At 45.0% G+C, this 27,807-nt stretch overlaps 1 protein-coding gene and 1 pseudogene across 4 annotated transcripts; one reads left to right on the forward strand and one right to left on the reverse strand.

The window, feature by feature from the left end:
• LOC309797592 (zinc finger protein-like) lies at positions 1-27,520 on the reverse strand. Of its 3 annotated transcripts, XM_088845586.1 has the most exons (5): positions 27,357-27,493; positions 26,832-26,882; positions 25,931-26,065; positions 22,677-22,803; positions 1-140 (listed from the first exon to the last, which is right to left on the reverse strand). In XM_088845586.1, exons 3-5 carry the CDS (start codon positions 25,943-25,945, stop codon positions 55-57), a joined length of 228 nt encoding a protein of 75 aa, XP_088701712.1. In that variant the 5' UTR covers positions 25,946-26,065; positions 26,832-26,882; positions 27,357-27,493; the 3' UTR covers positions 1-54. The 3 variants fall into 3 exon arrangements, 1 of the variants encoding a protein (XP_088701712.1); XR_016039669.1 differs by lacking the exons at positions 1-140; positions 22,677-22,803 and adding an exon at positions 24,624-24,732 and having other exon boundaries at positions 27,390-27,520; XR_016039670.1 differs by lacking the exons at positions 1-140; positions 22,677-22,803 and adding an exon at positions 24,624-24,732.
• LOC309797593 (protein FAM170A-like) lies at positions 1,598-13,473 on the forward strand (annotated as a pseudogene). The gene is made up of 4 exons: positions 1,598-1,667; positions 3,972-4,112; positions 10,679-11,275; positions 13,459-13,473. The product of its transcript is annotated as a protein FAM170A-like (transcript).
• Positions 27,521-27,807: the final 287 nt, after the last annotated feature.

The following is a 27,807-nucleotide window of genomic DNA, read 5'->3' on the forward strand; positions in this document are numbered from 1 at the left end:
TTCATTTCATCTGTGCTTCAAATTGCTGGCTGGAGATGGCCTGTTGGAAGGTGGCTAAAAGCAAGTAGGAATCTTCGGGCAGCCTGGCCCTTCTCGACTGTCAGACATCTTCAGGGATATTCTAGGAAACGTTGTTTGTTCTAGAGAAGGGAGGGAAACAATCCAATTGTCCAATAATGCTTGAATGGAAAATAAATGATGCTATACGCATGTGATGAAATAATATCAAACAGTCAAAAATCAAAGACCTAGATCTATATGGACTGATGTGGATAAATCTTGAAAAGATAATATTGATTGAAAGAAAATAAGATAAAGAATCTTAGATTATGATAACAGGTATGTAAGTATTTAAATATTTAAATCAATTCAACATATTGCTTCTATATAGAGAGATGCAAGAAAATAAACTTTATCCAAAAAACACATTATTTACATTTAATATGTTCATTTATCTAGGAAACCCAAAAGAACCCACAGATAAACTAGCAGGAACTAATAAGACGGTTCAACAAGGCACACACATACAAGATCAATACATTTTAAAAATCAATCAGGCTCCTCTACACTGGCGATAATAAATTAGAAACTGTAAAAGAAAATAAGAAAAAAAGAAGATCTAAAAAGAGTCACAAGAGCCATATAAATTATTTAGAGCTAAGCATACGTAAAAGTAAATATAACTAACAAACTGAGTACGACCACTTAAACTCCGCCCAACCCAAGGATTAAAAAACGCCTGTTCTTACTTTATGAGAACAGGCCCTCTTCTTAAGTAGCAGATCAGTAAAATAAGTGAGAGTGAATCAAAGAAACACAGCATTTGAAAAGTCAGCTAGGCCAAGCCTCTCGATCGCACAGACAGAAGCTGAAGCCCAGACAGGTTGAGTTACTTGGTAAAGGGCCCAAGGTCCTGACTCAAGGACTAGCATTTTTCACTCATTCGTAAGATACAGTCAAATTCAGTACCTTGGAAAGAGATGGGAAAAAATGAAGAAATCAATTATATAGTTACTCATCTTTAAGTACAGAAATAGCCGTGACAAAATTACAGGTATTGAGGGAAAATAGAAGCGCAGAGTTTAAAATGTCAATAACCCACAGGGAAACTGGAGACCATTTAAAATATTAACATTAAATCTCTATATAAGACATTAAAAGATCTCCAGTCAAAATGTTCATTTTATAATAGATATGGTATGATACAATTTATAATAGATGTGGTACGAACCTTTCCCTTTCATGGGAAAGGTTCGGCTGGGAAACAGGAATTGTTCTTGAAAACGGGGCCTGTGCTATTGCAGAGACTGTGCTGTACCTAGGTCAACAGAATGCTCCGATGTCATCATTGAGGTCACAGAGTCCTGCTGTGCGCCTGGCAACCTTGGAAACTTAACAGCCCTGGTGAGCACTAGGCAGCACTGCTGGTTCAATAAGTGGTACCAGTTTTTCAGCCATTTAGGAGACTTGACTATTTTTATTTGTATTGAATCATTTCAACGGATTGCCCAAGAGCCAACAAGGGCCAACCTGTAGGGAAGAGGAGGAGTTGGACATCTCTTGAGGCATCTTCTAAGGGAGACTTCTAGTTGGTACGATGAAACGGCGACAAAAGAGGAAACATCTGGAAAATGAAGAGTCCCAGGAAACTGCCGAGAAGGGAGGAGGTATGTGGGGGGCAACTTGGCTGGGGCACATGGGTTTCTGCCAAACTGGACCTTCTCTACGAAGAGGGGGACTGAGAACGTGTCACCTGTGAAGCAGGGAGCGAGAGACCTTGTCTCACTGATGCTGCCGTATCCATCCGGAGCGTCCCTGTGGTGTGAGACGGCACAGAACGGCCGGATGGCCCCTGGGAGATGGGAGGTCAGCTCCGCTGCTCTGAGGATTCTCTCCTGGGGCTGCCGGGCCTGGAGCTTTGTCGGACTCATAGCAGGCTGCATCCTGCTTGCACAGACCTGGAGGTGCAGCTTTTCTCAGTCCCCGATTTCTCTCTTATTCTCTTGGATCGTTCCCTGGGGTCATGAGGTGGGGGATGTGAAGGATGCAAGGATGCTGAGAGAGACCCATGAGTTGCTTGGCCTCTTTTACCAAAGTGGAAAGAGAAGCCCCATGAGTTGAAGGCCCTGTTGAAAAGTATCTTGACAAGTGGAATGCAGTTCGAAAGAAGATTGTTTGTCTAGGGATGGTGTCATATTGAAAGCAAGGAGGATTTATTCCTTCAACAGGAAGATTTGCCCAAAGGAGACCAAGGGAAGGGAAAGGTTTTCCAGAGACTAAGACCACGTGGGCGGGGGTGAGAAATGTCCTCAGGGTCCTGTGGGGAGCTCTGAGAGCCACGGGCCACGTGGTGCCTGCGTGCATTAAATGTAGGCGAGTAGCTTGCCCTGGGCGGGGTTGGTCACCCCAGAGATCCAGCTAGACGTCTCTGCCCCAGATTAGAGCCCAGTAGCTCCTACCAGGCGCAGGGCCCTGGAGACTGTAGGATGGGCCCTGGGAATGGAGGTCTAGACAGCAGGCAGATTTTCAGGCAGTGGCTGGGACAGGCTGGGAAAGGCAATGACGGCCCCTGACCATTCAGAATATTTTTCTGTATGTTCCTGTGTGTGTGTGTGTGACTGTGTCTGTGTGTGTGTGTTTGTGTCGTAGTGCAGAGAAGAGCAGAATGAATGGGGGTAGAGTTCTTATCAGATATAAACTCTGCGTGGTACAGTTCTTGTCACCCTGCCTGGACCTGGCTGACACTCGGTGTATGTAAGAGTGTATACAGAACTCTTGTTAGGGGTGTTTTATGAGACAGTAACTCATACACCCATGTACACTCTGATACAGCAAAAATATCACACACCCCACATATAACTTCCGTATTTAAACCACACACAGCACATGGAGGTATATACACGCATCCCTCCTGTACTACGTTCTCATACAACCCACCTGTATCACAATCCTCTCCTCCAACACCAAACGCTGGAGATGAGATATGTATATAGACACACACACACTATATATATATATCTCCTCAAATCTCGCACAAACACACCTAACTTCAGCCATCTCTAAATACCTCTAAAAGAACCAGTCACGTGTCATACACACCACACTTGTAACACATTCTTGAGTAATGCCAGACCCGCTTTGTACAAACCACAGTAAACCACAGTCTCACTAACCCATGTCACGGTTGCCAGAGAAAATATGGGCTATCCAGTTCAATTTGAATTCCAGATAAACAACAAGTAATTTTTCAGTATCAGTATGTCCCAAATATTGTATGGGCCATACTTACACTAAAACTAAGTCAGGCCAAATACTGCATGGGAATACTTACACTAAAAAATTATTCTGGGTTTATCTGAAACTGAAATTTAACTGGGTGCCCTGTATTTTTCTTCGCTTAGTCTGGCAACCCTTATATACTTACCACCAGCTCAGGTATTATATATTTATTGAATTTTTGTTTAGTGTGTGTCTTCCTCTACTAGAATGTGCAGCCTTACCAGAGACTACAACAATGCAAGAGTGCCAGATACACAGGAGTAGCTGCTTACTGAATCTTGGTGAATGAATGAATGAACACACACCATAAATACAAGCCACACCATGTAATGAGGAAAAGTTACATGTCCCAGAATTCCTGACTTGTGAACAGAAACCATGCACACAAAGGCCACAGTCACAGATAAGACACATCTCCACCGTGCTCCCCATGCCAACCCCACACTTACCACAGACTTAACTGATACACATCACTCACTCTGCCCACATACTCACGGTCACCACCGAGGCCTACATTACCAACAAGACAGTGACAGAGTAAGTACTGATTTGAATTAAATACTGGAGTATCCACTGGGAACCACACTCTCAACTGTGTGTATTCACTGCACCTGACATGTGCCAGACACTCGGTAAGTATTTGTGGACAGAGGACTGATGAACCCACCCTGAGCCTTTCATTCCTCCCTCAGGAATCTCGAAGTCACAAGAGGATCCCCCTCAGCTTGGATCCACTGTGGTGGCCCAAGGCTGCAGCCCAGGGGCAGGGGAGGTCTCCTCTGCCTCTACATACTTCTCCTGTGCTTCTTCTCCGCGCAAGCTCATCTACGCTGGTAAGGGCGCGGGGCTCCTCAGGTGAGGGGGTGCTTGGCTGTGAGGCAGGAGGCACACAGATCCCAGTGAGGCTGAGAGGAAACCCAGGGTCATCAGAGGTGATGAGGGCTCTGTGGAGGAGCCTGGGCAGGATGGCTGAGCTGTTACGAGGGCGTGGATCCCAGCTGAGTCTGGGGCGGGGGTGTGTGAATCCTGGTACTACCATGGTGGCGAAGTCAAGGAGCAGGGGCCGGAAAGGTCTGGGCTTGAGGTGGAGGGAAGAGGGACCAGATTAAGCATCTTCAGAGGAAAATGTAGGCTTTGTCTTTGCCTTTGCTTCCAGAGAAGGACAGTGTTCTACATCACAGATCTCCAGCCTGAGAGCAGGACCATCCAGCTCAGGTCCACAGAGCTCACACATACATCCGCCCTCCAGGCACAGCCCTTCTCAGTGCACACAGAAACCCCAAGCTCCACAGCCCCATTCCACAAGTAATGCACCACCGATATTCCCCAAATCACACTCCTCGTCGTACACGCATCCACCCGCGTCGCTCACATACCACAGCCCTCACCACCATACTCCACACCCCTGTATACAGACACCGCTCCAGTATCCCCCCCCACGCACATGAAAAGCCCACAGATGACACCAGATACACCGCTCCGTCCTACGGCCAACAGACACCAAGCTCACGACATAGCTACGTCATGCAAATGTCCCTCTCTCGTCTACCACACCTGCTCCCTCAGCTTCTGGCACGGCCCATGCATGTTATTATGTTTTTAATTTCCTTTTTCAGGAATCCGGAGATCACATCGAGACACTGCCCAGCCTAAAGCACCCCTAGCCCAGGTTCAGGAAAAAGGGGAGACTGCTCCCCCATCACACTGTGTCTCCTCCTCACCCTCTTCACCCTGTAAGCACTATCTGCACCCAGACAAAGAGGAAAGGGGCATGAAAATATACTACATGCAGGTACAAGTGAACAAGGGTGTAGCTGTCTCCTGGAAGACAAAGAAACCCTTGGAGTGGCCTGAAAAGCAGCTGACGATAGAAGAAGTGACCCTTCCTGAGGATGCGTGCACAGTAGGCACTTACCCCTCTGACGTGTTCACCGAAAGCCTCCTGTCTGACAGTGAGCCCACTGGGGAGGAGAAAGAGTATGAGGAAAGGGCAGAGCCAGGCAGCCCATCAGGGTCACCTGCAGTCCAGGAGACACCCAGGGCCAAGACACCGGCCTGGATGGTGACCATGGAGACCGGCTTCAGGTGCATGGCCTGCTGCCGGGTCTTCCACACCTCGGAGATCCTCCAGCAGCACGTGAAGGGCGGCGTCCTGGAGGGCTTCGGCTGCCGTTTCTTTCATCTCAACATCGCCCAGTGGATGGCCAATGTGGAATTCGAGAGCACCCCTGAGGAGGAGGGCAGTGTGGAACCCGAGACCACCTCTGAGGACGAGGAGGACGAGGAGGACGAGGAAGAGAAGCTTGAAGGCCCCAGCCCGAAGAGACCCCGCAGGCAGGGTCTTTTCTCTCTTTTGAGTTCCACACAGCAACTGAGATTCATGGGACAGAAGATCCTGGAGACGGTGTGGCCTTGGAAGAGGTAAGGCTCGAGGCTGGCAGTCTTCTGAGCCTATGTCACGAGGGCCCAGAGGAGTCTAAGGGAAGGGGCCGCACACATGTGCTGGTTTACCTAATGGCTCTGCAGTTGCATCAAGTTGGGACACACCCAGCACTTCCAAAGGAATTGAGCTCTCTTGACGTAAACAAGAAGGTGGAGCCTTTTCCTAGGAGTTTTCTCAGGGTCTGCACGATGGACCTCAACTCTTAGAGGACGTACCAGCAGCAACTCCTTGTCGGCAGAGAGAGCCAGGAGTGGTCTCAAGAGAGGACAGGGGCCCTTGCAGGACCAGAACTTTGAGGTCTGAGAGCCTTGGGCCTGAGCTGAGATATCACCCGGACCACTGGACCTAGCCTTCTGTGACAAAGGGGAATATGAAAGAGAGTCACGTGGAAATGAGGTTCCCAGAGACATGGAAGTGTTCCAGAACCTTCGTTGCGTGTTAGCTGATCTGGAGCCAAGCTCACTGTGGTGTGTGTGGCTCTGAGCATTAAGGCAATGCTGGAGGGTAACCCTGACCAGCAGAGCTTGGAGTGCTTCTTGTCTCTTCCTGTTATACCTCATTTTTTTTATCCCTTCCAGGGAGAAGAAAGGACCCTCGGGAGAGTAGCAGACAGAATGCCATGGTCTGAAGGAGGATGAAGGGACCGGCACTCAGTCTAACATCATATGACAATAGGAACGTCCTATGCAATAAAGGGCATTTTCCAAACCTTTCCTGGATGTTTTAGTTAATTACATTTTTCTATCTATGCATCTATCTATCAGTCATCTATATCTGTATCTTTCAAGGTTTGTGAACAAGCTTTCACATAAGCACCAGAGACGTCCTCCAGCATTTTCCAGAAGGAGGCCTGGAAATTGTTGGGTACTTCTCACAAATAGGGAATGGCCACAACCCCTGCCACACAGACTATGCGCGTGGCCCTCCTGACTTACTCCCACTCTCTCTCTGAATTTCCCAAGGTCTGAGATGAGGGTGCTGGCTGGAGGCAATGATCGCGGGCAGGCTGAATTTTCTCCACATTCTGATTCTCTTCCTGGGCCTATCGTCCTCAAGCACAGTCTCCATGTCCCTGGTCACACTGATCTCTCTCCTTCAGTCCTTCCCTCCCTCCCTCTCCTGCCTCCCAGTGCAAAGAATACTTTTTTACATTTGAGACGAGATTTATTGTTTGTGCACAGAATTCTCACCTGTTCTACTGTGGCCTCTGTTTTGAACATTCCAAAGCTGACAATTTTCTTTTTTTCTCCCTCATTTCCGCTGAGTCTTTACCTTCCTACTGCAGTGAACTCACAGTGCCTAGCTGACTGGAGGGGGAAAAAAATCCAGGGAGCAAAGAGAAATAATAAAAAAAGTATCAGTTAATATTTCATAGTGTTATCCAACTATATATTTTTAAAATTTTGGATTAATATTAGGAATATACTCTTTATAAAAAACTGAATTATTGGGCTTCCCTGGTGGAGCAGTCGTTAAGAATATGCCTGCGAATGCAGGGGACATGGGTTCGAGCCCTGTTCTGGGAAGATCCCACGTGCCATGGAGTAACTAAGCCCGCGCGCCACAACTACTGAGCCTGCGCTCTAGAGCCCGTGTGTCACAACTACTGAGCCCACGTGCCACAACTACGCAAGCCTGCGTGCCTAGAGCCCATGCTCCGCAACAAGAGAAGCCACTGCAATGAGAAGCCCGTGCACCACAGCCAAGAGGAGCCCCCGCTCACTGCAACTAGAGAACGCCCTCTAGCAGCAACAAAGACCCAATGAAGCCCCAAATAAATTAATTAATTTTTAAAAATTGAATTATTTTCAAGGGGACAATGTATAAAAGTACAATAAAAGTCCCCCTTCATAACCCCACAACCCCACTCTCAAGATGGAATAGATATGCTGTGATACAATTTATAGTCGTAGTACTACTACTCCTCCCACCGCAGCCAAAATCCTCTGAGCCCGGTGCAGCAGCTTCCTTTCACAATGCTAGGACCCGCCACAAAACAGATGATAATCCCTTTGGACATTTCAAGGAGCAGCACCAAGGGAACAGTACCTGGGAAATGCCACTGACAACTCAGAATATCCATGGCATTTCTAGGGCCTCGGCACTGCTCTTGCTCTGGGAATGAAGGTCCAAAAAGCACGTCAGAGAATGTTCGTAATTGTAAACAAGCTCCACCTTTGAAACACAATCCAGATAGAACCAAATATACAAGCCTGCACAATGGATGAAGCCAACGTCTTCTCCATGATTGCCCTTCTGACAACTTTGTTGTCTCCTCAACCATAAAAGGTGAACTTCAAACTCACGACCTTGCCTTGTCACCAGAAACATCCAAGCTTGGATCACTCTTTCTAAGACCAGATATTTGCTCTGTGAACTATTAGAGACTTGTCACATACACAGAAGTAGAACAGGATTATTTCTATCTACCTGGGGACCTGGAGTCTTTCACATTGCTCCTGTTAAAACTCTCAGAACACCAAAACTTTACCTACAAAGGGTTCAAGCTATGACACTCCCAATTTTCACAAACCTCCTCATCTCTTGTGAGTCCCATGCAGCCAATTCCAGGAATTGGAAACATCGTTGTGAGGATGAAACTGACTTTGGGGCTCCCCTTGGATATGGTCTTCCAGACTTACCAAAAGGCCATTAAGAGGACGGTTTACCCCACCTCAGGGAAACCCGAGGCAGTACTTGCAGTCAAGGGCTGGCCATGGCTTCTGAGCTACATCCAGAAAGAATTTCATACTGTACCTGGATCTGCTGAAGCCATTTCTGACTGTCCGAGAGCCAGCATGTACCGCTCCTCAACTGCCTCCATTGTGGATCATCAGTAGGGCTGTCAGATTTACTAAATAAAAATACAGGATACCCAGTTAAACTTGAACTTCACATGAATAGTAAGTCATCACTTTTAGTATAAGTAGATCCTATGTACTATTTGGGGCATACTTATCTTCAAAATATACTCGTTGTTTTTCTGACATTCATATTTAACGGAACAGCCTATATTTTATCTGTCAACCCTACTCATCAGAAATGATGGAGTCTTATAGAGATCCAAGAGATGCCTCAGAGCATCCTCAGCTTTTATTTCTATGTCCTGGACAGTGAGCACGAGCTTCCCACTCACATTAATTGGCTATAATGGAGTATATTCTCCATTTTAGAGCCTTTTGTACTTGTCATTGTTATCATCTTCCTTATTTTAAAGAGAGGTTTATTTTTTTCCAAACTTAATAGCTCATCCAAAAGTATTTGGAAGTTCATTCGACAAGGGAAAAACAACATGATTCTGAAAAGTGAAGGAAACCGCCTGGTGTTTAGTCAAGAAGTAGTAGGGAGATCGAAAAAGCCAAACTTAATAAGCAAATCTGTCCAAGGGTATTTTCCGAGCTTGATACCCTCCCACACCCTGAAAATATTATTACATCAAGAAGGTAGAACCTGCTAACCAAATGTAAGACTACCATATGATTCTATCAAACTGAGGATGCTTCTTTACTAAGCAGTGAGCACACTTGCTGCCCCAGGGACCTTGGCAGTTGCAATACAGAGCTCTTCCCTTTGGGATGGAAACAGCAAGTTTTCCTGTGGTCTACACGCTGGCCCCCAAAATACTACACTCCCAATACTTGTCAACTTTAAGTATTTTTCTACATATCTCCATTTTTCTGTTACTATTTGGACTACATCCTAGCCTTGACACTACATAAATTGCATTCAAGAAGCTATTTTTAAAGTTGGTAGGAAATCTTAAATATATAGCTTACAGTCCCTGGCCTACTTTCATCCAGGTGCATAAGGGTTTTCAAAAGTAGTCAGGTTAGTTACCCCGTATCACAGCCCCACGCTTTTGTCAGAGATACAAAAATGTAACATGGTATTTAAGGTTTTAGTGGCCAAATCATCAAGCCTCCCAGACAGAGGCAATAGAGCAAAATGATTACAGAGGCATGGATTTTGATTTGCTCCAGTGTCTTGGGCAAGTCACTTGGCCTCTGTATTTATTTGTACTTATCTGCCCTTTTCTGTCCGTTGGGAGTTATAATTGTACCTGGTCCATGGGTATGTTGTACAAATTATCTGTAAAGTAGTTAGAAGAACCCGAAACAGAGTAAGCACTCCACAGACATTGGCTTTTAGCTATTGGAAATATTTCTCCTTAAAACAGTTGACTTTATCCGTGGATGACTCGGTGGGAGACAGGGAATCACAGAATCACAGCATGTTGAAAGTGACCTAGTTCAGACACTTATGTGAAAAGAAGAAAGGTGTGCACGGGTAGAAAATGTCTGAAACTTTACACAACAAAAAGTTCATCATTTAACCTGGAGGATTAGAATAAATCAGGAAAGGAGGAAAGAAAAACTTGAGTGTAATTCAATTTCTCTATCATTTGTGTTTCTACACTGAGACTCTGAATACACTGGAAGTGCAATTTTTATTAATGTGGCGGGATAAAGGTTTTCAAGTTTTCCTGATCCATCCGTATTATTATCTCAGAATTGCTGGCATCCAGCTCAGGTCCACACAGCTCACACACACATGCGCCCTCCAGGCACAGCCCTTCTCAGTGCACACATGAACCCCAAGCACGTGATCCACAGTACTCTCCTCCTGCACCACCGCCCCATTCCACAAGGAATGCACCACCAATATTCCCAAACTCACACTCCTCGTCATACACGCATCCATCCGCATCCCTCACATACCACAGTCCTCACCACTGTACTCCACACCCGTGTATACAGACACCGCTCCAGTATCCCCCAACACGCAGAAAAAGCCCACAGATGACACCAGATAAACCACTGCCTCCTACGGCCAACAGACACCAAGCTCACGACATAGCTACGTCATGCAAATGTCCCTCTCTCGTCTACCACACCTGCTCCCTCAGCTTCTGGCATGGCCCATGCATGTTATTATGTTTTTAATTTCCTTTTTCAGGAATCCGGAGATCACATCGAGACACTGCCCAGCCTACCTACCGCACCCCTAGCCCAGGTTCAGGAAAAAGGGGAGACCGCTCCCCCATCACACTGTGTCTCCTCCTCACCCTCTTCACCCTGTAAGAACAATCTGCACACAGACAAAGAGGAAAGGGGCATGAAAATATACTACATGCAGGTACAAGTGAACAAGGGTGTCGCTGTCTCCTGGAAGACAATCAAACCCTTGGAGTTGCCTGAAAAGCAGCTGACGATAGAAGAAGTGACCCTTCCTGAGGATGCGTGCACAGTAGGCACTTACCCCTCTGATGTGTCCACCGAAAACCTCCTGTCTGACAGTGAGCCCACTGGGGAGGAGAAAGAGTATGAGGAAAGGGCAGAGCCAGGCAGCCCATCAGGGTCACCTGCCGTCGAGGAGAGACCCAGGGCCAAGACACCGGCCTGGATGGTGACCATGGAGACCGGCTTCAGGTGCATGGCCGGCTGCCGGGTCTTCCCCACCTTGGAGGTCCTCCAGCAGCACGTGAAGGGCGGCATCCTGGAGGGCTTCAGCTGCCGTATCTTTCATCTCAACATGGCCCAGTGGATGAGCAATGTGGAATCCGAAATCACCCCGAGGAGGAGGACAAGGAGGACGAGCAGGACGAGGAGGAGGAGGAAGAGAAGCAAGAAGGCCCCAGCCCAAAGAGACCCCATAGGCACGCTCTTTCCTCTCTTTTGATTTCCACACAGCAACTGAGATTCATGGGACAGAAGATCCTGGAGACGGTGTGGTCTTGGAAGAGGTAAGGCTTCAGGCTGGCAGTCTTCTGAGCCTATGTCACGAGGGCCCAGAGGAGTCTAAGGGAAGGAGCCGCACACATGTGCTGGTTGACCTAATGGCTCTGAAGTTGCATCAACTTGGGACACACCCAGGACTTCCAAAGGCATTGACCTCTGTTGACGTAAACAAGAAGGTGGAGCCTTTTCCTAGGAGTTTTCTCAGGGTCTGCACGATGGACCTCAACTCTTAGAGGACGTACTGCCAGCAGCTCCTTCTCGGCAGAGAGAGCCAGGAGTGGTCTCAAGAGAGGACAGGGGCCCTTGCAGGACCAGAACTTTGAGGTCTGAGAGCCTTGGGCCTGAGCTGAGATCTCACCCGGACCACTGGACCTAGCCTTCTGTGACAAAGGGGAATATGAAAGAGAGTCACGTGGAAATGAGGTCCCCTGAGATATGGAAATGTTCCAGAACCTTCGTTGCGTGGTAGTTGATCTGGAGCCAAGCTCACTGTGGTGTGTGTGGCTCTGAGCATTAAGGCAACGCTGGAGGGTAACCCTGACCAGCAGAGCTTGGAGTGCTTCTTGTCTCTTCCTGTTCTACCTCAGTTGTTTTATCCCTTCCAGGGAGAAGAAAGCACCCTCGGGATAGTTGCTAGTAAACCAGGGTATATCCTCCCTCAAGGGGACCCGGCCTGCCCTTCATTCAAGATGCTCTGGAAATGGGAACTGACTCATGTTATCGAATTGGCTGAGGGAGCACAACTCCCATGTTGATTCCGGTCAGACATGTTCATCAGACCTAGAGCTTTTCTCCTGATTCAAATCAAGTAGGGTATTAGTAGACTTCCCATTTATTTCAGCCCTAGAGATAGCACATGAGCAAATATAAAAAATCTCTGTGTATCAAAGCATTCTAATGAGCCCTTTCATTTTGCTGTTCGTTGTGAAAAACACGCTCACTTTATCTCTGCCAATGAAGTGTTTCCACTTGACCCATGATGCCCCACGATCCCATTAGCCTCACCGAATTTAGGGAGCCCATTATGATGACATAATTTCCCTCTCATTCCTGGCCTGCAGAGAAGAGCAGCTACAGAGCATTCCAAGACTGCTAACGCTCCCCTCACCAATACGTTTCTTAAACCTCTGGCAAAGGAAGTGTCCTCTGAGCCCTCCCAGGGCACATAGGGGGTTTGGGTGAGCAGATCTTATGTGATAAATCCACTCCAGTGGTCTGGCATTCCTATGCCTTTGTAAACCTTCTACAGTGGTGGTTCTCAGCTGGGGACACTTTTGGTCCCCCCTCCCAGGAAATATGTGGCAGTGTCTTGAGACTTTTTTTTTTTTTTTTTTGTGGTACGCGGGCCTCTCACTGTTGTGGAGCACAAGCTCCGGACGCACAGGCTCAGTGGCCGTGGCTCACGGGCCTAGCTGCTCCACGGCATGTGGGATCTTCCCGGGCCCTGGCACGGACCCATGTCCCCTGCATCGGCAGGCGGACTCTCAACCACTGCGCCACCAGGGATGCCCCTTGAGACTTTTTTCTTTAAGGAGTTGTATTATGAATGAGCCCCACGTGGCTGGTGCACACGGATGTATCAAGGCACTTTTTTTTTTTTTTTTTGGTACACGGGCCTCTCACTGTTGTGGTCTCTCCCGTTGCGGAGCACAGGCTCCGGACGCGCAGGCTCAGCAGCCATGGCTCACGGGCCCAGCTGCCCCGCGGCATGTGGGATCTTCCCGGACCGGGGCACAAAGCCGTGTCCCCTGCATCGGCAGGCGGACTCTCCATCACTGCGCCACCAGGGAAGCCTTCAAGGCACTTTTTATTGTTACAACTAGGGTGGCAGGGAAGAGTATGTGCCACTGGCCCATCTTACATTGCACAGGACAGCTCCCAACAACAAAGAGCTATCCAGTTCAAAATGTCAGTCATGCCAACGTCAAGAAATTTTGCTACAACATACTTAGAAAGTCCTGGCATTTTGACTTTAGCATACGCTAACTTTGGGGACAGGTGTCAGTCATTTGAGCAAACTGTTGAAGGCATTCCCAGGTAGCCAAGCTAACACGCTGAGTCTGGAATGGGTGTTGAATGCACTCGTATCAACAAATCCAGCCTAACCCAATATTACATTACTCCCACCTGCTTCAATACCTACAAAATCCACACACATTATTTCTCAGGTTTCTATTGATATAAATTATAAAATTCCTTATTTTAGCAGATAGTGTCTCCTCATGGTCATCCTTTATACCCGGTGGGTACCCACCCCTTCCCTGCTCCCGTCCCCATTTCAAGGACTCTAGTCTGATTACTAGGTCTGGAAAAACGAGAGGTAGTGGAGGCAAGTCTTGAGGATCCACAGACCCCTGCAAGGAAACTATCTCAGAGTAGAGGCAGACTTCCTTCTAATAGCACAGCAGGCTCAACTAAGAGGTCACAGGTCAGAGGTCACAGGCCTCAGCTTTGTTGGAATCTGCCCATGTATTTCCACCTCAAATTTCCAGGATTCTACTCCTTCCCACTGATGCCCTAGGACATAAGAGAATCTACAAGGTTGTGAATCAATGTGTTGTCATTCAGCCACTGACTGAATCTGACTTTGGAGCCCCTTAAAAAAATAAATAAATAAAAAGGAAGGAAAGAAAGATAGAAATGCTGATTATAACAAGTCCCCCAAAGTGTTGCTATGTAGCCAAGCTCAAAGCTAAGACAGAAAATCCCCAACGGTATAAACAGATTTCGAGCTCAAGCTATCAACTGGGAGTTGAAACTGAAGGCCCTACAAAGGCCAATGGAACTGGATACAAAGCTAAAGATTTAGTCTTTAGCATAGGTGGGAGTCAAGGTTAGAGGAAGCCATGCACTGAGAGTGAGTTGTGAACTACTCAACACTAAGAATGGAAGAGCAGCTCTTTCATTGAATGTGAAGAAAGAAACAGGTAGTCCCTAGTTGCTACCACTGTCTTTGAACCAAACTAAAGAACAAGGTCAACCAGAAGGGCAGATATGAGAATCAAAAAGGAATCCTCTCTGGAATCCTCACTGAACCAAGTCTAAGTTCTGCTCTACTTGTGGTCTTTCACTTACAGAGACAAACCTTTTGGGCTTACCACAGGGATCAACAGACTTTTTCTCTCAAGGGCCAGAAAGTAAATATTTTAGGTTTTGTGGGCCATCAGTGCTCGTCACAACCACTGAACACTGTCAGCACAATGGGAAACACTCAAAGATGGTAAATAAATGGATGGGCCAATAAAGAGCTTTTATGTTCCAATAAAGCCTTAAAGGCAATGAGCCAGGTTGGACTCACAGGAGGTAGTTTTCCAGCCCTTGACGTAACTCACTAAACTACAAATTACCTTGAGAGTTGGTGGTTTGATATCTACCAAACCAAACCAAACAAGAAAGCCCTAGGATTTCTGACATCTAATGCAATGCAATTTGAGGTAGCATGGACTTTACATACACATGTGAAGGTGTGGTCTAGGAAACCAATCTTGGAAACCTGCCTCTCACATTAAATACATCTTTTGCTGAGTAAAGCCCTTTAACCAAGTAAGTGTTAAACATCAGTGAAATGACTAAGAAGTAGGAAATGGTATGCAAGCCTCCTCCTTAACAACTTGTTCCCATCATTCTAGGTTTCTTCCCTATGCACATTTTTCCTTAGGGAATCGTTGATAAATTTTACCTCTAAAACTTACCTATTTCCACTCTCTATCTTCAGGATTTGCCCAATCACTGTTACTTTGTAAACAATTTAAAAAAGTTTTTTGGGGGGTAAATTCCTTTTTTCCCACAGCTAATGGTTCTCTGTGTCATAGTGTCTGGAACGACCCAGCTACTTCTCCAGTCAGACCAAGCACTTGAAAGGACAAGCCGGTACCCCGAGCTATCCATCCATTCACCCAGTAAGGAAGCCTGATGAGGAGAACTAGGATGTGTAAATTTCTACTGTTGGAATTAAAACAGAATATTCTGGGCTGCATGGATTTATCCTAAACTTCAAATGCATTAATTATAAATATACCGTTACACTGACTACTATTCTGTATCTTTGAATAACCATATACATTTTTTCTTTTTATAACTGATTTCTAGAGGTCTATTCCTTAATTTGGGCCATATATATGTATACCTCATGATGATAGGATTTCTTACTGTGAGGGATTAATATGTTCTTAGTAATTTTTAATATTATATTTTACATTATTTTACTACCTATGTTACTATAAAAGTAACAGTATTTTACTGGAAAATTGATGCTCAATGAAAAATTTAAAATATGGAAGTTACATGTGGAAAAAATCCCTGAAAATCTTGCCACTGTTTACATAAGGGTGAATATCCCTTTACAGATGATAGGATGCATTAACACACGCACATACATGTTTGATTAAGGTATGTGATGTACCTACCTAAAATACATTAAACTGTTACATGCTTCTGTCATTAAGTTTAAGCCATCATTTTACCAGACCTGTTATTACATAACTATCTTAAAATATAAAGACATTCCTATTGAATATTTCACTTTTACAAAATTTAGTAACATTGACATGCTACTCACCTTTTCTATTTGAATTTCCTAATTATAAGGTCCTATTCTGTGATTTCTATATCAAAGGGACGCACGTTCTATGTTTTGATATGTACTCAGCAACTTCACTTTGAAAATCAATTTTTCAATCCACCGCTAGGAAAAAGTGTGCAAGTCAGTCGTTGAATAAATATGTTTGATGAAATTACCAAATTTCAACAAGTAATTTTTTTCTTTTTATCTCAGGCCAGAGAGGAGTAAGGAGATAGAGAACTTGACAAAAGTAATCTACTTCAAACAGCCTCTTTTCTCTACTTAAGAAGTCTTGATGAAAGTAATGCTAAAACCCTTGGGAAACAATCACATCAAAACCTAGACGGAAATGTGGTGAATAAGAAACCAACGATCAGTTCATTTACTAAGAAATGTTTGTCCTCTGTCACTGTCATTAGTAACTCTTTCTGACACTTAAACCTCTGCCTTGACATTCTTGAAAAAAGGGTCAACAGTATGCTTTCTGTATTGCAAGATGAACAATCCATTTTCAGTAAGTCTATACTGTCACAAAAGATAACTAAATTTGTACTGTATAAGATTCACAGAATATTAGATAGACAAAGTCCAAGATAAGATCCAACTTGAAGCGAGGCTGGGGGGAGATAAATGGAGCTCATCGTAACAGGACGATGCCACATTAATATTACAAATTGCAATACTGAGTGCTTTTCTAACACTTCAAATTTTTGTCTCCCTGAATTACTTTTAAGGCCAGATTTAGGTTAACTGCTCTGAATACAAATTTTTATGAAATTTTGGAGGGGATTGCAACATAATTTTCAAAAAGTTTTTCCTCATTCATTAACTGAACAAATATCGAGCACCTACAAAGTAGCTGACAATGTTCAGACTGTAGATTCAGAACAAACGTCGCTGCATTCGTGGAATTTACGTTGTAATGGGCATACATTTTGGCATGTTCATCATACTTTTGTACAAGGCCTGCTAAAACTCACACTAAGGCTTCTCCCCTAATATTTAATAGACGTCAAGGTTCAAACTTACTACACCATTTACCAGAGTTCTCTGCCGTGTGGCCTCCTGACTACTGGGACATGTTGAGCTATGGCTGAAACACCGACTTTAATGAAACAAATGATTTCTTTTTCTTTTGAACTTGATGACTGGAAGAATTCACATGACACCTGAGTTGTTTCTGTTTTTGTTTTAATCATTTTATGGAACTTTTCTCGTGTGTGGGCTCTCTGATGGTCTTACCACTCCTATCACTTTTATAGGATTTATCAGCAGCATGGATTCTGTGATGAACTGTTAGACTGGAGCACCAACTGAAGCTCTTACCACAGGTCTCACACTTGTAAGGCTTCTCCCCTGTGTGCACTCTTTGATGAGACTGTAGCTGTGAAGGCCGACTGAAGACCTTACTGCATCTGTCACATCTGTACGGCTTCTCTCCAGTGTGGACGCTTTGATGAAGCTGAAGACTTGAGGCCTGAATGAAGTGCTTCCCACACTCCCCACACTTATATGGCTTCTCTCCTGTGTGGACCCTCTGATGCATGTCGAGGTTCAGGCTCCACTTGAAGCCCTTCCCACACTCCTCACATTTGTATGGCTTTTCTCCAGTGTGGACTTTTTGATGGGCTTGAAGGTGTGAACTCCGACCAAAGCTCTTCCCACACTCTTCACATTTGAATGGTTTTTCTCTGCTGTGGACTCTCTCATGGGCCAGAAGATTTGAGGCCTGCCTGAAGACTTTCCCACACTCCTCACAATTATACGGTTTCTCTCCGGTGTGGATTCTGCAATGAATTTTAAGATCTGCTCTACGACTGAATCCCTTCCCACACTCTTCACATTTGTATGGCTTCTCACCGGTATGGATCAGCTGGTGGATCTGAAGTCGTGAACTCTGATTGAAGCCCTGCCCACACTCCTCACACTTGTAAGGTTTCTCTACACTGGGGGCCTTCTGATGGATTTGAAGATATGAACTCTGATGGAAGCCCTTCCCACATACCTCACATTTATAGGGCTTCTCCCCTGTGTGGACAACCAGATGAACTTGATAATGGGAGTTCCTCCTGAAGCTCTTCCCACACTCATTACATTTGTATGGTTTCTCTCCTGTATGGACTCTTTGATGTGCCTGAAGGTTTGAACTCAGAGTAAAGCCTTTACCACACACATTACGTATGTATGATTTCTCTCCAGTGTGGACTCCCTGATGGGCCTGAAGACTTGAAGGCCGACTAAAGCCTTTCCCACATTCCTCACATTTGTAGGGTTTTTCTCCTGTGTGGACCCTCTGATGAATGTATAGATTTGAGCTACAAATGAAGCCCTTCCCACACTCCTCACATTTGTACGGTTTCTCTCCCGTATGGACTCTCTGATGGGACTGAAGGTGTGAATTCCGACTGAAGCTCTTATCACATGTGTCACATTTGAATGGTTTCTCCCCAGTGTGGACTCTCTGATGGTCCTGAAGGTGAGAGGCCTGACTGAAGGCCCTCCCACACTCCTCACAATTATAAGGTTTCTCTCCCGTGTGGACTTTACAATGAATAGTTAAGTGCTGACCTACGGCTGAAGCCTTTCCCACATTCCCCACATTTGAATGGTTGCTCTACAGTGTGGACTTTCTGAGGAGTCTGCAGCTGTGAGCTCTGACTGAACTCCTTGCCACACTCATCACACTCACTCTGTTTTCCTCCCACGTGAACTCTCTGATGAATATGAAGAACCGAGCTGTAACGGAAGCCTTTTCCACACTCACTGCACGTATGAGACTTCTCTTTTGAGTGCAATTGCTGGTGAAGATCAAAGGTGGAGAGATCGGTGAAGGTTTCTTTACATTCATTACACTGGTAAGGTTTTTGTCCTGTGTGAATCATAGTATTCTGATCCAGTGTTGAAACCCTCGTGCTATCTTTTCTATAATCACTGTAGCCGTAAGATTTTTGACCCTTGTGTACTCCATGAGCATCAAGGTGATGTGAAATCCAACTGATGGTGTCAACATCCTCTTTACACTGACACAGTTTATTTTTCATGGAAATTTGCTGGTGTCTATTCTGATAATTCTGTGACTCAGCCAATGAAGTTTTCCTCCAAGAATCCTGGGCTCTCAAAGTTGCAAACCTTGCATTTCCAGTACTACTGGGATCACCTGCTTTATCATTTAATATACGGTTCTCATCTTCAGAAATTTGAATAGAGTCCTGCCCCAATCTGGCAGGGGGAATCACCTTGTTTGTGGAACTGACACCTAGTTATCATGGAGTCTTGGCATCTGGTTAAGTCATGTGCAATTTGTTGCCAGATTTGCCAGCAGGAAAGCTCTTCACGTGATCCTCTGTCTTGAACGGCCCTCAACTCACTTTGATTGTTTTCTTCTAGAAGGACAGAGAATTCAGAGATGTGGACACGTGAAAGCTTTGTTCAAAGATTCAAGGTTTTACACTTAAGACACAGTATGAGACTTTAATGAGCCTCAGGATGGTTCAGCTTATCTTTCGCACGACAAATGAAGTTCTCTGGTTTATATACTAACAGAAACCAAGAGATGGTCTGTTAAACTCCCAAATACTTAGCATTAATGAAACCCATTTAAAACCAAATGACTACTCTGACATACTATTTAAATCATCTTTCAAAAATTACATGTCATTCCTACCATAACACAGTATCAATAAAGACAAGCATTTTGCTGTGCTCACAGCTTTAACAGTGCCTAGCAGTTAGTCAGGGCTCAAGAAATGCATGCACAGGTGAACTCAGTTTGATTTCTAGGATTCTCTACAATTCTGAATCCCAGGTTAAGTTTGAACCAAGTCAGAGAAGCGAAACAGCTTTTACAAGTCAGGTATCAGATACAGGAAAAGGACTGGAAAGTACAGTTTTGCTTAAGTTGAAAGGCTGCACCCGAGGCGGCAGCACACCAAGGGGGTTAGTGCTGAGGAGGATATGAAAGGGGCTAAAAACCGGGACTGCCCCGGTGGCACAGTGGTTAATAATCTGCCTGCCAGTGCAGGGGACACAGGTTCGAGCCCTGGTCCGGGAAGATCCCACATGCCACAGAGCAACTAAGCCCGTGAGCCACAACTACTGAGCCCACGTGCCACAACTACTGAAGCCCGCGTTCCTAGAGACCGTGCTCTGAAACAAGAGAAGCCACTGCAATGAGAAGCCTGCGCACCACAACGAAGAGCTGCTCCCACTCACCACAACTAGAGAAAAGCCCATATGCAGCAACGAAGACCCAATGCAACCAACAATTAATTAATTTTAAAAAAGGGTCTAAGAATCAGTGGGGTTAAAAAAAAGCATGAAGACCTATGCACTGGATCCTTCTCAGGCATTTGTGCTGCCTAATATGTTCCTCCACTCCCCCTGCCAAGCAGGAGTCAAAATTTAGAGGCTAGGGAAGAATGCTGTCTCTTTAAAAACAGCATGGAAAATTTCTGGACACAGATACATTGGTCTTTAACAAGAATGAGTTCCAAAGTGAAGAATGGGCTTTATGAGTGAGCTGGGAATAAATTCCATAGCCTGTGATAAGTATTGAGAAGAAACAGACTAGAAACTATTAAAGAATGATCAAAGCACTCAAGGTGACATTATCTAAAATGCCTTCTACAAGATACATACAAATGCACACACACACACACACAATGTTTGTAGAGCTAACAAAGATCGATTTCTTATTAGTGAGGTGGGCTTTGGAGGAGGCAAATGGGACGCAGCGGGGCAAATCTTTTAAGGGAAAGGCTAACTCACCAGCTGGCTGTTTTCTGAGACCTGTTCTCCCCTGGTATAAGGGATAAGGAAATAGAAATTTCTTTCCTTCTATGGGAGGGTTACCTAAGAAGTAGACATAAGAATCCTCATTCAAAACAGTATTTCCTCCCCCAAATGAATTTGCTCTGCTACTGAGAGCTCAAGGAAAGTCACAGGGAAAGCATTTTACTCAGTTTGGTTATAATTACAGGTTCTATACATATTTTTTGTGCAAGTTGATGAGGGCCAACTTGTACAGAAAGGCAAACACACACATACACACATCATGGGCACCTGAGAAGTTAGAATTAGGCTAGGAATTCATTTGAAGACAAAAAAACATTTAGCAATATCCCTTATTCACTCGGATTTGTTCACCGCCTACTAGCTATTTTCATGGAAGGCTAATTTCTCTATCCATTAACTCATTCGTTTATTCAAGAAATATTTAAGAGTTCCTGTCATGTACCAAGACTATGCTAAGCACTGAGGCTAGTGAGCAATAAACATATAACAGACCGAATTCCTCCTGCACTCCTGGATTACCCTCCAGTGGAAGAAAGAGAGGTGAGAAACAGGTGAACAAAATGTACATGAGTGAAACGCTTAGAGACAAAACAAGGCAGGGCAGAGAGAGTAAGAAAGAGAGGACTGTATTTTCCATAGGGTGGTCAGAGGACAGCCACCTCCTCATCTTTAAGGGGACTGACTGAAAGAAGTAGAGGCCTAAAAGATTACAGGTGAAAGAGTATTCCAGGCAGAGAGAAGGACCAGGAAAAGGCTCTGTGGCAGAAGCATCCTTTGCAGGTCTGGAAAAGATAGGGTAAGAGGGAGGAGAGGTGGTGTATTCAGGGAGGTGGTGGAGAACCAACAGCAGCCCACAGAAGGCTCTAGAAGCCACTTTAAGTGGTTTTTATTCTAAGTAAAAGAAGCCACAAGAGAATTTTGAAACAAGAACATAACCTGACTTAAAGTTACAAAAGATCACTTTGCCACCTAAAGAACAAACTGTGGGAGGAGAAGGGTGGCAACAGGTGACCAGTACAAAGACTATGCAATAATCCTGGAAAGAGATTTCCAACTGGGACCAGGTGATGGACAGCACAGGGCTGGTGAGAAGCAAAACAGATAGAGAGCTAACCACAGGAACTCACGGCTGCTTGGTTCTCACCTAAATTTCTATCTGGGTTGCTGAATTCATCAACCAAAGCCTCTCTTCTCTTGCTATATGTTTTGTATCTCGTTTGAAGAATGAGAACATGCAAAGTCACAAGTTAACATGAACGGGCTAGAGCGAAAGTTTACTAGAAATTTGAGTTCCAACTGCATATTCAAGGTATTGAAAGCTGCGTTTTTCAAACTTTGTATCACGACCCACTGAAGAAACAGCATTTATTTCACAACCTAGATACACAGGTAGAAAAGTATACATTACTAAAACGAAGCTTGAATGACCTATATCTAACCAATGTCTCTTTTCATGAAATCTGTTCCCACTGGCTCTCACACCACTCATGCCATCGCCCAGAGTTTCTGCTGCAATGTGTTGTACTCTTCCTAAGAAACTCTGATATTTTCTATACTATTTTATTTCATTAAAAAATCACACGTAGGGCTCAATAAATTGGCTTTATGATCCACTAATGGCGGGGAGGGAAATCTGAAGAAGAATACACAAGGTACAGCAAGATACTGTCGATTTACAGTTCTTTTACAAAATAATTGAAAAGGACCTGAAACACACTGTTTGGAAAGACCAGAGACATCCTCTCGTGTCCCACAGGAATTGCAAAAGTCTGGTCCCCAAACTCAGGGAACCACCTCAAGAGGCCCAAAGCCTTGAAACACCAAGGTCACAAAGACACTCGCAGAGAAAGGCTGTCCTCACCCACTGAGACCAGGTTCCGGAAGTTTTCCACCATCACATCCTGGTACAGCTTCCTCTGGGCCGAGTCCAGCAGCCCCAGCTCCTCCTCTGTGAAGGCCACGGCCACGTCCTTGAAGGTCACCGCCTCCTACGACAAACAACACCACCTCAATCTTATACCCAGTGGCCAGTGGAAGAGGGGCAGCCCCGAGGAGACGAGGAGGATGGGAAGTTGCTCCGGCTCCTGTGAGGTGTGCAGACTGCCCAGCACCCCCTCCTTCCATCCTGCCAATGCCACACACTGACTTTCCTCAGCCTCACCGGACGTGCAGCTATGAAAGAGAAAGCTTTGTGTATTTACCTGGGGCTCTCAGACAACTCATAAGTAAACTCCCTAGAATTCTAACCACTGGATCCTGAACTAAAAAGCTTTCACTGTTTAATTATTATTGCCAAGTGCCCCAGAAACAGTTACCAATTTAGTCCTGGCAGTATTTGATGGCACCTGCTTTCTCACTGAGGTGGGAACCAGCTGAGAAGGAGTGTTATATGTGGAAACTAACCAAAAGGCCATGCCAGGTCTCTGAATGAAAACTCTCTCTTTCCCCGTTTCTGTCTTTCGCTTGAATGCAATACTCTGACTCCAGACCCTTGGTTTTCTGGGTGAGTCGGAGTTGGTTCCTCCTTTTTTCACAACCCCGATTCTTTATATTTAAAACAAAGATGAAACCAAGCACCTCTTTATACAATTGTTCTGAGCTGTCTATGCAGTGACAAGTGCTTTAAGTACCACTGGACTTTTTAAGCTAAGGTCATGTATTACTCTGATTAGAAAAAAATATAAGATGGAAAAAGAAACAAACCAGTAAATAAAATACACAAAGGGTCTGACTCAAGCATGGGGAAGACTGAATCGAACTCTGGTCGTGAGAAAACTTCTAACAATACATGATTTTTTCTGCGTGAAGCAGCAGTTTGATCCTGCTGTGCTCTGCCGTATTTGGATATTCTACCAAAAAACATCCAAGGCACCACATGTAAAACATACCTCTTAAATTCTGAATACCTAAACCTACTATGTTAAGGGCAAAAAGGGGCAATATTCTTCAGAACAGATATTTTGAGAAAAAGGTTAAATCAGCAACACTGTCACTGTAGTGCTCCTAAAACAGGAGAAGTCTTTAAACTAAATGTCTGTGAATAAAGAATAGTTTAAAAAATAGGTGCAGGGCTCCCCTGGTGGCGCAGTGGTTGAGAGTCCGCCTGCCGATGCAGGGGACACGGGTTCGTGCCCCGGTCCGGGAAGATCCCACATGCCGCGGAGCAGCTGGGCCCGTGAGCCACGGCCGCTGAGCCTGCGCGTCCGGAGCCTGTGCCCCGCAACGGGAGAGGCCACAACAGTGAGAGGCCCGCATACCAGAATAAAAAAAAAAAATAGGTGCATAAGTTTGCAGGAACATGATAAAGCAATTAAAAGTGAATGTTAGCTAGTATTAAATGAAAAAAACAATTTAAAACTGTATCTATGTTATAAATACAAATACACATCCATGAATACATATGATGAAGAGATTACAGAAATATAAAAGCAGCTAATTTGTAAGCAGGTAAGCAGTAGACTGGAAGATGTCCTTCATTTCCCTTAATTTTTCTTTTACTTGTAAAATAAAAAAATGATGAAATAAAACAAAAATTAAAACCGAAACCAATTAAATTTAACAGGAATTTTAAAAAAAGCACACATGGCACACTCAGGTCCTCATATGCTTAGACTCTCCTTGAAAGAGAAAACCCATATGGAACTATACCCAATATTTCGTAATAACCTATAAGGGAAAAGAATCTGAAAATATATGTATATATATGTATAACTGAATCACTTTGCTGTACACCTGAAATTAATACATTGTAAATCAACTATACTCCAATCAAAAAAAAAAAAAAAGAAAAAGAAAAAAAAGAGGAAAACCTGTGTCCAACCTGAGTACAAAAATGGCGTTTTTAACAGCAAGAAAGGCAAGCTCTACTCATCTGGAATGTGCTCATTTTCTCTCTCCTTCTGGGGCAGTGCAGAGTCCTAGCAAGACAGACAGGGAAAGAAGTAGTCAAACTGGAAACTGGTTTTAAAGAAAAAGAAGTCACTAACCCACGTGGTGCTCATTGTGAATTACCAAGGCTCCCAGTCCTCGGGGTGGCTACAGCTGATTATGCTTGATGAGCAGAGCCCCACGCAGATACCAGATGCCCCCGTGAACCCCCTCAGTGGCTGTGTGAGGAATGACCTGCCCATCCATACACAGTGGCCCCCTCACAGTGTGCCTGCAGCTTCCACAGGGGTCATTCTTATTCTGGGTATGGTGTAAACAGAGACCATGTAAGTCAGAGTAGGTTTTGGAGTCAATATGCATGGGCTCTGATCAGGCTACGCCATTCACTAGCAGTGTCACCCTGGGCAAATTATTCACATCTCTTCGCCTCAGTTCTGTCCTCTGCCAGTAGGGGAGAACACGGGCATCCACCTCGTGAGATCGTCATAAGGTAGGAAGCTCTGAGAACACCACTGTCAGGGTTTCTTATTTCTTAGCAACTGCGGTAAAGCAGATGATATTTTAGTTAGAAATTATCCTTAGAGATGTGATTTCTACCAACAGAAGACTGTCACACGTGGAGGTCATACGTTGTTGCCCTGTTATGTGAGAGTCTTTATAGACTTCTGAAAATCTCTGCTTGTCTTCCTAAAGATTTTGTGACTGCAACAATAATATTTAAATTGACATGGACAACTTTTTACAAAAGGTATAAAAATACGTTAAGTTTCTTTTTAAACAGGAAGTACCCTTTTGACAATTATGCACAGAGGTAAAGAGAACTAATAAAAGCCAGGATTCTGCAACAACAGTAAAAAATAGTTTGACAGTCCATACCTAATTCAAATGAAAAAAAGACAGGAATCTGAATTGTAATTATATCATTATAAATATAGGAAAGTTTAAGAAATAAATGGGAGACTTCCCTGGTGGTGCAGTGGATAAGACTCCACATTCCCAATGCAGGGGGCCCGGGTTCGATCTAGTACAAAAGATGGCAATGATTCCACTCCCCAAAGCTTGGGAGAGAGATATCTTCACAACTTCTAACGACCTCCATTTTGACTCTACACTTGCTAGCTGTCTTCTGCTCAATTCAGGATTCTGAAAGGGGCCCTGACAGTTGACAATAATTAGTGGGGGAATAAAATCATTGGACTAAGTAGGCCTTTGGTGAATCCAGCTCACTTTTATCTGTGACATCCAGCAGGGTCAATTTCCTCGGCCTCAGTTTCCAGAAAAGACCCTCTCTTGAGCTTCTCGAATTTTCACGTGCATGTGAATTACTGCGGGATCTTGTTGGAACGCAGCCTCCTGGACCCCCTACGCAGAAATTATAAATCAGAAGGTCTCGAATGGGGCTCAAGGCTGGGCATTTCTATCCAAGTGATGCCAATGCCGCTGGTTTGTGGAACACAATTTGAGTAGCACTGCAGTGTAACTTCAGTCCCACAAAAAACAGCCTCCACTACACAGAAACATACACAAAGAGTAACCAGACAAAAAGGCACTAAAACATTAACAACTGTTATCTTTACATCCTAAAGTTACAGATAATTAAAATTTTTCTTTATGTATATATCTGCATTCTTCCATAATGATTATGCTACTTCTATGATATACATATTATTTGAAATAAAATAAATGACCCAGTTGAGAAAACTATCTTAAAAAACTCATAAAATAGCCTAAACCTTGCTCTCAAGGTCCCCACAATTAAGTCCCAACCTCCTTTCATGATATGATTCTAGCCAGTACCCTATGCTCAAAGAGAATATACCAAAGGGATTAGCAAACTCAGCTGCTGGACTCAAACTGCCTGGGTCCCAACCCCAGCTCTGCCTCCTACCATCTGGGTGAGGATGGGCCAACAGGGTTGTGTTCCCTGCCCCCAGCTCCTCAGCCTTAAAGTAGAGAAAACAGCAGTACCAATTCACAGAGCCACCGCCTGATGGAAATGTGTTCATTTGCATAAAGCTTTTAGAATGGAAATTAGTGACCAAGGCTCAGTTATCATCGTTACCCATGTCTCATACGTTCTACAATTTATAGGAATACCTTAAGTAGAAGAATGCCAAGTCCTACTCACGTGGGGCTCTGTGGCCTCTTCCTCCGTGCAGTGCTTTTTGAGAAGCCAGGGCTGGGGAAGGAAAGGAGACTGTGAAATACCAGGGCTGTGTTTCCATCCCCACTAATTCATACCGCACCCCCTTCCGCCCCCGTACCAGCTACAAGTCCTCTCCTCCCAAAACAGGCCAGGAGTCCAGGACAATTCAGCTTCCTGGGCTCACAGAATCCCGCTGCGAAATGGGTGCCTCCCGAATTAGCGTAGTATTAATACCAACAATGTATCAGGCAGTTGTAGACCTTTTACTTGTGCTATCTCGTTTCTTCTCACAACACTGTATTAACAAGGCATTCCTTTTTCCCCCCTTTTACCGAACAGCAACGGAGGCACAGAGGAGTTAAGCAGCTCACCCAGTGTGACGCCGTATGAAGCGGTAGGGCTAGCTCATAGGTGGGGGACGGGGTCAGGTTAGGGGTGTAGAAAACCGGGGAGACCCTCAAACCCCAGGAGGCACGACCTGAGCCCACCCCATCCCGGGTACGTTACCAAACGCAAAGAAGCTCCGCCCGCGGGACGTACATCACCACTCCAGGCCCTCAAACCTCCGCTTTTAGCCGCTCCTCCTCTTTCTCCCCAAATGAAAGGTCTGCAAAGGGGAAGCTTGAATGGGTCGTGAAGAGCGGACCTGAAACACCGTCATCAGGCAAAACATGGCTGCTGCGTGTCCTCCTGGGGCGGAAGTGCCTGCGACTAACCCGGAACTCCTGGACCATATTTCCCAGAATTCCGCGGGTAAACCTTTACAGCGAGGCGTTACTGTAGCTGCAGTATATGGGACTACACGAGTTTACGAGCTCTGGACTACATGTCCCAGAATGCAAGGCTGGGTGCGGGGGTGTCTACCGGCAGGAGCTCTGGACTACATGTTTTCACTCTGGTTTTCACTTTCCGGAATCCCTGAGAAGGTCTCAGACCGTCTTGCCGTTCTACTGTGTAG

This window comes from Mesoplodon mirus, assembly GCF_964341445.2.
Source record: "Mesoplodon mirus genome assembly, contig: HAP1_SCAFFOLD_762, whole genome shotgun sequence".
Classification (NCBI taxonomy): domain Eukaryota; kingdom Metazoa; phylum Chordata; class Mammalia; order Artiodactyla; family Ziphiidae; genus Mesoplodon; species Mesoplodon mirus.